The 13,760-nt window shown below is 48.4% G+C and overlaps 2 protein-coding genes across 2 annotated transcripts in view; both read right to left on the reverse strand.

Annotated features, from left to right (window-relative positions):
* Window positions 1-6,038, reverse strand: part of ADGRD2 (adhesion G protein-coupled receptor D2) — a 49,015-nt gene extending 42,977 nt beyond the window's left edge. The window contains exons 1-4 of the mRNA XM_065418976.1: window positions 5,991-6,038; window positions 5,044-5,107; window positions 3,917-4,153; window positions 2,269-2,922 (exon numbers count right to left, since the gene is read on the reverse strand). Of these exons, the coding sequence (XP_065275048.1) occupies window positions 2,269-2,922; window positions 3,917-4,153; window positions 5,044-5,107; window positions 5,991-6,038 (1,003 nt within the window). The remainder of the gene's footprint in view (window positions 1-2,268; window positions 2,923-3,916; window positions 4,154-5,043; window positions 5,108-5,990) is intronic.
* A 6,310-nt stretch (window positions 6,039-12,348) lies between these two features.
* The window catches only part of LOC135891421 (kinesin-like protein KIF14), a 41,041-nt gene continuing 39,629 nt past the window's right edge, over window positions 12,349-13,760 (reverse strand). The window contains 2 exon segments of the mRNA XM_065418977.1: window positions 12,349-12,746; window positions 13,523-13,679. Of these exon segments, the coding sequence (XP_065275049.1) occupies window positions 12,349-12,746; window positions 13,523-13,679 (555 nt within the window).

Raw genomic sequence — 13,760 nt, forward strand, 5'->3', positions numbered from 1 at the left:
AATTTTTCACACTTGCTGTCTGGTCATCCGTCTGCGCTGTCCCCCACCAGACGGGACATTTTCACAAATGATCCACAAACTTTGTTGAAGGCTGAAAATCACCAGTTGCTCCTTAAACAGCCCCACTGTTCTCCCATGCACAGCCTGGAGCATGCATTCCTTGTGCTGCTCCGTAACGTAGCTTCTCGGATAACCCGCACAGTTAGATGCCCACCCCAAATACACCATAAGGAGACAGAAATGCCAGGGCTTAAGTTCTGGGTTTGATTAGGAATTGTCAAGCCAGTTGGTGCTAAACAGTGCCTGTGACGTTGTGCAGTCTATATGGTTTTATAAAAACTTGATAATAAGTCAATATAATGTAACTGGGATAGTTTTAGAGAAAATACGGTAATAAGTGAATGTAACGTGGCTGGGATATGCTTCATGGAAGGGGTCTCTTGTGGGGTATCATTGCAGAGCTTATGGTCTACTGAGTATGATCATCTGATTTGTATGGATGTACCACTCTTGTATCTGAGACTAAAAATGTAAAGTGTAGCTCTGAGGGCCTGTTGTAGTTGTGTAAAGTGTGGGCCATTGGTGATGGTTTGGAATCTTGATGACTCCCATTGTCTGCAGATGGCTGTTTGCCTGTGAGTCTCCCTGTATATGTGGGTGCTGGCAAGTGAGTAATGAAGTCTTGCAGTGACATGTGGTCGTGTCGCCTGGGCTGGAGTCCATCTTTGGCCTGGTGCTTTTCCAGTGGGGGGGGGGTGGAGACCCAGGAGGACGGGGGGTTCCCGCCTTATGCAAGGGATGTGTAAAGGGGTGGAACGGAAGAGAGAGGGAGAGGAGCCATCATGAAGAATCCCCTAGCTATGACCTGAGCTGCAACAAGAGCTGTACCAGGGGAAAGAATTGTGCCCAGGCCTGGAAGGTGTCCAGTCTGAGAAAAACTTACTGAAGCATCTCTGAGGGTGAGATTATCTGTATTTAGTTTGATTAGGCATAGATTTGCGCATTTTATTTTATTTTGCTTGTGACTTACTTTGTTCTGCCTGTTACTACTTGGAACCACTTAAATCCTACTGTCTGTATTTAATAAAATCACTTTTTATTTAGTAATTTACTCAGAGTGTGTATTAATACCTGAGGGAGCAAACAACTGTGCATATCTCTCTATCAGTGTTATAGAGGGCGAACAATTTATGAGTTTGCCCTGCATAAGCTTTATGCAGGGTAAAACGGATTTATCTGGGTTTAGACCCCATTGGGAGTTGGGCATCTGAGTGCTAAAGACAAGCACACTTCTATGAGCTGTTTTCAGATAAACTTGCAGCTTTGGGACAAGTGATTCAGACCCTGGGTCTGTGTTGAAGTGGACTGGAGTGTCTAATTCAGCAAGGCAGGGTGCTGGAGTCCTGAGCTGGCAGGGAAAACAGAAGCAGGGGTAGTCTTGGCACATCAGGTGGTGGCTCCCAAGGGGGTTTCTGTGATCCAACCCGTCACAGTGCCGTTCGCTCAGGAGGATCCCGAAGCACTAGGAAGGTGATATACAGGGTCCAACAACAGTAATCAACTGATAACAGGGGAGCAAGCGTAGCCTGAGGCTATTTCTACACTACGCCGCTTTTAGCGACACAGCCGTACCGCTACAGCCGTGCCGCTAAAAGGCGCGCAGTGTAGCTGCTGTTTTGTCGGCAGGAGAGAGCTCTGCCGCCGACAAAAAGCGTCCACCCCCCCGAGCGGTGTTAGCATTGTCGGCAGAGCGCTCTCTGTTCACACGTTTATCTTTTGGGGGTGGGGGGGGGGGGGAGTTAACATTGCTCTGAACGACAAAAGTTTTGTCTTTCACTCTTGCCAGTGGAGACAAAGCCTAACTTCTCCAACTGAAACTAGCAGGGAAACATGGAGGAGGAAGAGTATCATTAGCCCAGTGGGAATTTGCCCAGGACACTGGCGTTCATGACGGAAAGTGCCATGGAATCTTTAATGACCACAGATGAACAGGACCTCGGTCTCAGGTCTTATCTGGATGGTGACCACCCCCCTTCCCCCAGCACTCAAACCAACCCTCCTTTCCCTCCCCAAAACATTCCCCAGCTATCCATCCTCCCGGTGCAAACCTCTCTTCCTATGGGTGATACTTACGCCCACATGGAGGCCTGTCATCTTCGGTACAGCTGCACCTGGCAGAAAGGCGCTGCCTTTTGCTGATCTGCAGCTCAGAACCTAAGCTTGGAAAGCAAAGTGCGCCGGGCACCTGATGCCGGGAATGAGTCTTACCTGGACAAAGGAACTGTGCTGTCACTTCTTGTACAGCGGGCTCGATCTCCAGAGTGTAGCTGCCCCACCCGAAGATAAGCTCATGGTCTATCAGGCAGCACGACCGGACTCTCTCTATCTGCTCTTCGCTAAGGACTCTACGCCACACGTTCAGGTCAGTGATGTTCCCACTGAAGGACTCTTTCTCCTTGAAGGTGCCCCCTAGTGAATCCTGGTCTTGCCCAATAATAAAAGTTCCATGATCGTAAATAGCCTGGCTGGCCGGCGGCCCTGCGGCACACAGTCCAGCGGCAGAGGCCTTCTTCTTCCCATCGGCGTAGATGGCCCACGTCCCGTTCTGCTGCTGCCAGGTGACACAGAAGTGATGCCACTGCCCATCGCTGCGGAACATGGGCAGGTACGGGGAGTGGTGTCCATGGACGATGATGGCAAATCGTACAAACCCTTCCTCATCAATGAAGCCGCGCAGCTGGAACTCGTTAATGAAAGCAGGGACGGCATAGGAGAAGATGGTGGAAATCTCCTGGGTCTTGTTGTCCCACTGGATGTGGGCACAGGCGGTGACAGCAGGCATTACGGGGAAGTTGGCCAGCACCTTCACGTACTTAGTGTCTGTTTTGTTTCTGAACACCAGGATTGGTGCTGTGTGAATTCCTGGAAGGGGAACATTCAAAACTTCAGCCAAGACAGGGCAGGAACCTGGACCAAACCCTGCTCCCTCTCTCTGAGAGACAACAATTTCTTTTGTTTCATCCCCAAAAATGCTAAAGACCCTTGACCCCAGCATACCACAATACCATAAATACATGCTTGAGGGTTCTCAGCTACTTCTAAAGGGGATGGTGCTGGCTACAGTGATGCCTGTAGAGGGAAGGGGAGTTTGATGCTAGAGCATTTCGGCAAATGCCACTTCTGGAAAGTGACACTTCCAGCAGCCAGGATGGTAAATAATGAATTTGGGATTAACTGCTCATCACCAATGGCATATCTTCTGGAGGCAGAGCCTAGAGAAGACCTCCCCGATCACCCTACCCATGCTCAGCACAGTTGTGATACATGACTACCCAGCGCTGGATTGCTGCAGCCTACGCCCCCGGTCATATTACTTATATGATTACTTCTGCAGATATGTTCCAGGGGATACGTCCAGCAAAACCATCTTTGTCTTGATGCTGAGGTGGATCATAGAGTATTAGTCCATGACACCCCAGGGCATGAGATCCCCCCTTAAAAACTCTCCTTTGCCAGGATACCTACAAATAATTGGATACCGGTGAGACATCTGATGTACCACAGCCTGGCCTGCTGACCAATACTCTCTCATTGTTTCCTTGTACTCCCCCTTCTCTCTGTGTCCATCTGTTGGGTCTTGTCTTATACTTAGATTGTAAGCTCCCTGGGGCAGGTTCGGTCCTTTTGGCTTGTGTCTGTACAGCACCTCGCGCAATGCGGCCCTGGTCCATACTAGGGCTCGTAGGCCCTACCACAACACAAATCACAAGAATAATTTTTCCAGACTAATAACTTCCCCTCACAATATCCAGACACACGTGTTTTGTAAAAGAAGGATCTGACCTTTGGGCCTTCCTGGGTTTCTTTGTCCCTGGCTAGGCCAGGCTAGCTGCCCCAACGCCCATCTTATACTCACGTCTCTGTTTGTGTTTTCGCAGGAATGCCTCCCTCTCGTCTAACCAGACAGAGCTTTGGACTTGGTGGGAGCGCAGCAGTTTGCTGACCGAAGCCAGCTCACTGTTCGGGAGCTCAAAGAGCAGCTGCGCAAAGCGTTGTTCACAGTGTCTGTTCGCATGCCACCAGTCCAAGGGGATGTCCACGTATTCATAAACATCTCCCGAGGTCTCGACGGTGGCAGCAGCAGCACCAAAATCTGAAAGGCAGACATGCAAGCTGGACCATTGCTACCCCATGCAGCACAGGAGCCAGTAGGACACATGCCGGTTTGCAGAAAGCACCAGAGCGGTGTCCTCATTCCCTGCCCATTCGCCCCTGGACGCACGAGGCCTTCACATCAACAGCCTCAGTAATACGAACTACACGCTACACACCCGCTCCTGCCACCTGGGGTCAGCCTCGTGCAGCAGATCAGACATGCACTTGCAAACATGGGGTTTGCACAGCCCTCGGAAAGTCAGAAGCAGAATCTCGCACCCGCACGCAGCACAAAGGGACATCAGCGAACAGGGACAGACTTTGGCGGGTTGCCTCGGGCCTAAGATATGAGAGAGCTGAGAGCTGCGCTTTAGCACATGTGCCTGGAAGGGTTGGCTTTCCCCAGGCCCAGCCCTCAGACCTGATTCATCCGTAGGAAATACCCAAAACAGTGGCAATGTCAGGGCAAAACAAAACACACTGCCGTTCACCGGAGGGATACACTTGAAGACATCTTACTCAAACTCACTCAGGGACTTAAGGACAGAGCTTAGGCCCCATTTTTCAGCTCCCCCCCCCTTTCCATATTTGCAAGTGGCAATTTGCGCTCACAAAATTGCTCCCACATTGTTTGCACCCACAAGTGCATCACAGGCACAAATATCAGCAGTTGGACAGCACTTACCTGATTTTTCACCTGCTAATCTGGTAGTTAGCTGTGCAAATACTAATATTTACACCTGCAATCAAATTTGGGTCCAACAAACATTGGTCGCAATTTACAACCATATAAAAGGTGTGTGGGGTGGGGGGAAAACGTTAGCTCTTACAGTCCCAAACGTATTTTCATAGATTCTCTAAGACTCAAGTGCTGATTAGGACACTAACCTTTTGAAGTGTGATTATCAGCAAGGGCAGTAAAGTCTAAGAGTTCTCTGGACAGGCTACCAATCTGCAAGAAATAACACCACACCGTGGGAGCAAGGTTTAGAGCAGTGGTCCCCAACCTTTTCATGTGGCGGCCGCCGGACGACTAGCCGCCGAGGAGCGTGGTCACCGGACAAGCAGCCGCCGAGAAGCGGCAACGCCAGGAAGCATCGCCACTGAAATGCCGCCAAGAAACGGCAATGTCAAGAAGCACCGCCGCCGAAATGCCGCTGATTTTCGGCGGCTGCTTATCTGGCAGCCAGTAGGCAGGCGCACATAGATGCCTCGGCGGGCATCATGGTGCCCACGGGCACCGCGTTGGGGACCCCTGGTTTAGAGGGTACGTTTACTGCTTAGTTTCCTGTTTAAGCCCATGGAGTCTGATGTCTCTGCTCACACTGCACTGTTCTAGCAAGTTTTCCTTGTTATATACACATGTGTATAAAGAACCTCTGAAAGTAAACGTTTCACAGAGAAATATCTCCTCCACACAGCTACATGGAATAATCAGGAAACTAGAAATATAACAATATCCATTGCTGAGGCTCTAAAAGCAAAGTCCTATTATTAAAGTACCTGAATCTGCCAAGTGAAATCTACCTCTTGCTGAAACACTGGAAGATGGAACCTACCAGAGCATGACCAGTAGCAACCATCTCCTTTGGATTGCGCCATCGATAACAAGCCAATGACTAAATACATTGAACTATCAGAAAAGGTGTAGAAGGGTTCATTCATTTTATTTTAGGAGATTTATTCCAGTGTCACTCAGAATGACCTCACCTAGGACTCAGGCCCCGTGTTCCAACATCCTGACTGTTAGGGAAATGTCTTTGGACAATTCCTAGCTGTTTTAAGCATTCAAATTATCCAGCTACTCAAAGCAATTAAGTCCTTGTAAAACTTACCAGAAAGCTGAGGAACCAGTACTCAGGTCTCGGGTGTCGCCTGACCATGTCGACTGGTTGGAAATCTTTCCCTCTCTGCTGGAATGGACAAAGCAGTGCTAGATAACGATGTCCTGCAGCTGTATAGCTAACTCTTGCATACAGAAACGGGGGGAAAGCGACTCAACAGAAAATATCCATCCTAGGTAGCCTGCTAGACCCACTCTGTGCCTGTTACAGATGAGATACCAGAAGCCGATAACTCTGCAGAAGCTGTATCATTAGTTCATAAGTCAGACGGTTAGTGAACCCTCCTTACCTGCTTTTAACCAAATCAAGTCAGAGGCATAAATTACATTTCTGAGCAGTGTCAAACGAGATCTTTGACAACGTTTCCAGGTAGATGTGCTGGCCAGACAATGGGATCTTGTAAAGGTTCTGATAAGATGCAGCATAGGGACTAACCATCACAAATTGGTACAACCCTTACATTTTACAGGTGGGTAAACTGAGGTGCAGAGAGACTAAGTGACTTGCTCACAACCACACAACAAATCAGCATTACAGTTAAGAGGAGAGAAGCCAGGAGCACTCTCAATCCCCTGCTTTTAACCACTAACCCTGTGGTGGTCCTGCACATACAAAATCTATTTCTCAATAGCCAATCCTTGGCACCTAGAGTCCCATGAAAATGATACCACATGGAGATTTCGAAAGCTAGCTTTTCAAAAAGCAAGAGGGGGGGTGACATTGCCCAAAGAGGAAGTGCTGATCCATTTGGCAGTCAGAATTTAAAATACAAGCACTTTGGAGACCACGTGAAAGAGACTCTGTTTCTAACCGAGCAGCCTGCAGGTCTGGAGGAACCAGACATTGTTAGCTGGCCAGGGGTGGAACACCCTCCTCCCCCTCCCTGCCCCCAGAAAGAAGGAAAAAGCACATTGACTGAGATGCTAAATGCTGGGAAGACTAACAAAAGAACATTCAACGTGACCAGAGTCAAGGGACTCTCATGGGACTGCACAGAAGCAGTAGTGGATTTGGCGCCATGGCGCCCGGCCTGCTCTTCTCCGCCCCCCGCCCTCTCCTGTGGAGGCAGAAGCTTGGTGCTGCCGGGTCCTGGGGTTTGGGCTGCGGCCGGGCAGGCTCCGCCCCCAGGCAAACTCCTCGGATTTTTTTTTTAATTTAAGTTAGTTTTTTTCCTCTCAAAAATCCATCTAAACATAGTTTTAATTAAGATACATTATATCTCATCATGGAATAGGGATTATAGATTCTAATTCTGTAGTATGAGAATATATTCATGTAATGTTTAAGAAGAGTTTTGTAAATGAGTTCCAATAGTTCATGGATTAGGGACCCAATCTTATGGGGTTCCAGGGGCTTCTGTATAGATTATTTAGGTTAATCTTTCTATCTACCCAATGGGACTCAGTGCTCAGTCTAGAAGATACCATCAGAGATGCTTAGTTTTGCAGTTCTCAAACTGTGGATTTGTGTCTCCAGAGGTAACATGCTTGTTAACAGCAAAAATGTTTTTAAATAAATAAATAATATATAGAGGTGAGAAATAAACAGAACAATTCTATTGTCCCTCTGCAAATTTGTGTACACAGAGTCAATCCCTTACCTCTCTCTAAAAGTGCAAAGTTTCAAAAAGTTCAATGAATAGAAGATTGTTGGGGGCAGACTAGATCTGGACAAGGAGAAGAAGTCTGGAGATAAATGTGAGAAGCGAGGGACAGATGCTCGTTTTGTTAAAATATTATGTTTGCTGTTGAAGAAAAAAATCCAGAATACTTAACATTGTTGTTTTAGTTAAATAAAACAATTTAAATGTCTGTCTGGTGATGTTCTCCTCCTAATACAGCATGGCAAGAAAATCCTCCAAATATTAATGATTAACCTGTTGAATTGGAGATAGTTCAACACCCAATGACTTCATAAATATCTGCTTCAATTACCTTTGGTAAATGAAATTACCAAACAATCATTAATTTTCTGATATAGCTGTAAAACTCATCTGAAAAGTTTTCAAAATAAATCACTGTTTAAAAATGTATAGTGTGTACCTTCTAAAAAATAAAACCTACATCTCTCTATCTCTGAGTTGTGAAGAATATGTATTAAGGTTATAACAACCAACAAGAATGCACTTTTATGTAGAAAACCATGATTAAATCGGGTCTTCCTGACTAGTGATTTAAATCATGATTTAAATCAAATCCACCCTGCCCCCTGTGCTCTTGCCCCTGACCCCTTCATTCCCCGGGGGGAGGGCACAAATATGTTTGGCACCAGGCCCACAAAAAGTTAATCCGGATTTGCACAGAAGAAAGAACTAGAGAAGATGACCATGTAGCAATGGGATGACTGACTATAATGAGCATTATGTCCACACGCCTTGCAAATATCACCAGTCCCCTGTGGCAAAGCAAATGAATACAAGGGAAAGCTAAGAGATGTCGATTGCACATTAGGACAGCGATGCTTTGCTTTAGTTTTATATTAACTTGTATCACAGACAAAGACAGATCTGAACATTTAAAAATCTGATTGAAAAACGATCTTGTCCATTGGAAGGGAAAGTACAATAATATTATTTTACCTTCTCTAGTGCCTTTCACCCCAGCGTCACAAGGCCTTTTATCGGCAATGGATTGAACCTCCCAGCACATCCCTTAGGTAGGTGTTGGCTTCCCCAGGTGTAAAGCAGGAGGTGAAGAGTCAGAACCCAGGGTGGATCACGCCACACTTACTTCTAAGACCATTTTCAATCTATGAAGAACAGGGGCAGCTGTGCTCCTGGGACTGTGCATATCCCAAAGCCCAGGACGCAGCATGTGAGAGCTGGGGATAAAGTGTTCTTGGTCGAAGGGATCCAGCGGCAGAACAACCTTCCAGAGGAAATCAGGCCAATCCAGAGAGTCTGGTCATCTCTAGAAAACATTCCAAAGCCTTCCTCCTTGAGAAAGCCTTTCTAGCATAAGGAATGAACACCCCTTCTATTCCCAAACCCCTCCTGCCCCCCAAATAAACAACAAATGCCCTAGCACAGACTCTATTTAGTCTGCTAGTGACCGCCCCGTTTCTACAGAATTTATGCTACAGCGATGGGTGGCATGGATAATAAACCCCCTAGGTAGACAGTCGGGGCAGAGCCAGGAATGAAACCCAGACCTTCTGTTGCCTAGCGCTGTGCTTTAGCCTCCAGACCAAACTCCCTTCCTATAATAAAATGTGGCTGTTAAAGGAAGACTTCATGCTCCAAACCCAAATCAGCAAGATACCTGGTATTTTCCACCATCAACCCTTCGGGGGCCTAGAGGTTTAAATAATCTATTCTTCCCCCAACACTGTAACTAAGAACCAATTATTCTATCCCCTTCATGCAATAGTAATTCTTTCAGACCTAAACCGCACTGACACCGGTCACACACTTACTCTCTTCTTGCGCCAGGATTTCTTCATTTCACTGTAAATTATGTACAATCCATACCTGTCTGGTGGGTGATTCTGGCTCAGAGAGGTCTGGGGGCAGAATGATTCTGGGGTGCAAGGTGGGGGGAAGGGAATTGCTTCCACAGGAGGGGTGTTGTGTGCAGGTTCAGCAGCTGGAAGGCTGATGTTGTATAAACACAATATCCGAGACCCGCAAGATGAATCTGTTAATTCTCACCCCAGGGAGAACTTTCATAACCTCCTCTCCCCACAAGGAGCCAGCCACGCACCCAAGCGACACAAAGCAAGAGAGAAAGCACTGAGCTGCTGTACTGTCAGCTGGTGGTTATGCTGAGACCACCTAACTCCCTGCAGGTCTCTGACGGGACTGGAGCCAATGCAGACCTGAGAATGAAGGCAATGGGCTGAACGACTTTGTTATAAAAGTTGGGGGATTTCTTATTCTTGGGGGGAAGTTTTGCCTGCACAGGCTTCCTGTCTCACTGCCCATGTGGATATTACACATCCACTTGCAAAGTTTTAAAAATCGTTTACTTAAACCAAACTCATCTTGTTTTGAAAGCAACCGGCTGATGCTGAAGAGATATTAGTCTGTTGAAACTGGACTTCGCACCAGATGCAAAAATAAGCAGCAAAGCACTTAAAAGGGCTTGATTTTAAAAAGCAGCACTGGTCCTTTGTGGCAGGAAGCAGATAATCTTCCCCGGGTGCTACTTGGTGGCGTGTTATTCTGAAGAGTTTAATCATTTAATGTTGTATTTGAGTGGGTAAAACCCACAATTGTTGTGACTGGTTTTTTAAATCCACCTTCCCCCCCCCAAAAAAAACCCAAATCCTCAAAGCCTGACAGACACAGCCCAGGGCAACCAGCTCCTCAGACGCATCAAATAACCAGCCAGGCAACTCCGGGGGGTACCCGACTCCCCCAAGACTGGCGCTCCACACCACTGCACCCATTTCAGGAGTCTGGTCTTGCGTACCCCCAAGTTTCACCTCACCACAAAACGTCTTGCTTTCACCATCAGACCAACATACCGCTGGGTCACAGCCACAATGACTGAAAATTTGCCCTCTCATTTGACCAGATCATTACAAAATAAATCCACTGGACTCTAAACGCTGTACTTGCCGGTCAGCCTGCGGCACACAGCGCGGGATAAACCGGCCACTGATGAACTTCTAGCCCGTCCGGACCTCGCGGGCGCGTCGTGCGCAGCCTCTTGTAAGACGAGGCCAATCTACAGATGAGCTGGTGTCCCCCGGGCTGGGAACCTGCCCCAGGCGGCTCACCCCGGCGGGGCTTTCAGCTCAGCCCGCCCGGCTCGGACCCGGGCAGCGGCTCCAGCGAGCCGGTCCCGTCCCCGGAAAGCTGCCGCCTCCCTGCGCGCCCACCTCCACCGCCCGGCCCCGGCCGCGCCCCGCGCCCGGCTCCTACCGTCCGACGGCCCCGGGCTCACGCCGGCCCCGGGGCGCGGGGCGCTGCTGTCCGCATGGCCTCGGCTGGAGCGGACGCGCCCGGCCCCGAGCCCGCGGCAGAGGCGGCTCCGGACGGGCCATTCACATGCAAATCGCAGCCGGGTGCGTAACCGCCGCCGCCCCACTCGGCCCCTTGGCGAGCTGCCGTCGGGGGAGGGGGCCGCTGGCCCCTGCTCCAGCCCAGCCGAGTAACCTGACAGCTCCCCCGGCTGCACGGGGCCCCGGGAGCCAGCTCCAGCTCCGCGCCCCTCCTCGGGCTGGTCACTCGCCCTCCTACCTCCTTGGAGCCAGGCTGGAGCCCAGCTGCTGGAGGAAGGAGCAACAGCAGGATGAGCCCCAGGCACGGGGGGCTGGCCCCGGGCAGCTCCTGCCTGCAGCAGGAGTGGGCCCCACGGACAGCTGGCTACGAGGGGGCTGCTTGCCTTCCACCCCAGCCCAGGGCCGGGGGGCTAGCTGCTGGAGGAGGCTGCTGGGGTGGTGGTAAGGGAGAGGGTCAGTGTTTCTCAAGGACCGATCTGTAGACCAGCATCAGGCCCTCAGTGCTCCCTGAGAATTTAGAAAGGCACCAAGCTAGGCCCTGGTATCAGAGAGGTTGAGAAACAGGGATAAATGCTTCTCCAAAACGAGCCTAGAGAGAGGCCTGTACCTCTCCACAAGGCTGGGCCCGATAGGACATCCGACCGTGTGGCACCCACCTGTCTAACCAACTTTGCCCTTCTACATCCTACTAAAGACTTCCAGGCCTCCAGTGTTTTCACCCCACACCCAGCACCACAGGAGCAAACTAAACGCAGCCATCACAGCCCAGGGGAGTTTCTCCAAATCTGTTTATTTTACATTAGAACAGAATACAAAGCATCGGCTTTTTAGTATTAAAAGTTTGGGAAGCACGGACAAGTCCATTTGAAACCTTTTGGACAGCAACAGTAGAGGGACATGATTTGGCCAAACAAACTATGCTCTAACAAAACTAGTTAAATTCTTTTTAACGACACACACACACACACACACACGCGCTAATGTACATCAACATATTCAGGCCTCTCTACCTAATACCTTACAAGCAGTTTGTGCCACCACAGACACCCATGAAAGAGGGGAGATCATTAAGGTAATTACATGCCTGAATTTAAACACTTCTTTAAAAAAAATTAAAGCTGGGCTGTGACTGTGCTCCCAAAATACACAAGTTATTTAATTTCAGTTAGAACTTAGCTTTTCACCACTCCGTAATCAAATGAGTAAAACGGACATTAAATGCCATGGGCCTTACAGATTAGAACAAGGCTTATAAAGGTTCCCAGGTAGGACAACATGTGAAGTGCTGTTGTGATTTTCAAAGCCACATTCCCACAATGGTCCCTGGAGCAGGGAGCCTGGAGGCAGGATTTTAAGACTAGAGTATTTGGGCCACCTCCACAGTGCCCCAGCATTCTTAGCCTCAAGGGAGAGGTTCTCTTTTGATTAATGCTCGATTCAGCTTTGCTACAGCAACACACACATAGTTCCCACTCCTCCCCCGTAAGTGAATGCTTGAGTCAGGCCCTGGATTCATGGGCAACTGCCTTTTGTTCTTCAGGGCGTCCATCCCGGAACGAAGGCAATTATCAGACCCCAGTCTCTGTGCTAGTTGCAATAAATCTCTAGCAGAAGAATGGATCTGGGAGGCAGCTGCTTCGGTCTGCTTAGTCACCACTGCCAGTTGGTAAACTGACTGATGAGGAGATTCGGCATGAGCAGTGCTGCACAAAGCATCAAAAGTCTTGGCAAGCAGCACAGCAGTTTTGGAGAAGGTCTCTGTGGCTTGCTTCAGCTTTGCTAGGTCTGGGTCCTGGTCTGCTGTGAGGAGCAGGGGAGGTGGTCAGAGCCAAAACCAAAAGAAGTTCAGATTGCATCTTTCATCAAGTATTTAACTGAGTGCTTTCCTGCTTACAATGAGGCCATTAGGACTTCCACAGCACTTCACTAGCTAGAGAACTTTGCAAAACCATTAAATAGTTCTAACACCCAACTCAGGAGGTAAGTGTTCCCTATCTACCCAGGTGTAAAATGAGGTTAAACAAATTTTCCTAAAAGCAGAGTGCTAGACACTGGTACAGCCAAAATTGAGATGCAGGTGTCCTGACTTTGTGCTTGCCTGGGTTGTGCTGCTTTCAACCCCCTCATGAGATTTGTATATAGTACCTGCCTTTTACAGATGGGGAAAGGGGGGGGGGGGGGGAAGTAGTCCTCGATGAGTACTGCCCTCCACCCAGTCTCCACTCACCTACATGAATTTACAGTGGTGCAGTTTAAAGAACCAAAACAAAGATGTGTAATAGAACAACACGCAAGGTTTCCTGAACACACTTGGCTCTTTGAAGACAGTTTAGCTGTGGAATCAGTTAACTCTTGGGCTGAAAATCTTTCAGAGTTGTGTGCCAACATGTTTCACTATAAATATTTTAAAAACAGTAGCTGGTCCTAGTGAGGATCAAAGAAAGATCCAATTACTTATGTTCAGAAGCTGCATTTGCCTGAAGCATACAGTTGCAACTGCAGGCACGACCACCCAGCAATTTGAAGACCATCTCCAAATAGACCAGACAAGAGTAAGATGAGTAAATATGCATTACCTTTCAGACACTGCAAAGCAATTGTAGAGGCCTGTTTCCAAGCCACCTGGAGAGCATTCAAGTCACAGCTTAAAGTTTTATAACAGGAAAGACGCTCTTGGAAACTCAGACTTGGAGGTTTTTCTGACTTCTGTTTTTTGAAAGATTCAAATTCCCTCTATTAAAAAAAAATAAAAAATAAAGACTTATTAGCTAGACTAGAAACCTGTTCTCACCTCTTCCCTGCTATTTAGCGATT

The sequence above is a fragment of the Emys orbicularis genome, chromosome 18, assembly GCF_028017835.1.
Source record: "Emys orbicularis isolate rEmyOrb1 chromosome 18, rEmyOrb1.hap1, whole genome shotgun sequence".
NCBI classification, from domain to species: domain Eukaryota; kingdom Metazoa; phylum Chordata; order Testudines; family Emydidae; genus Emys; species Emys orbicularis.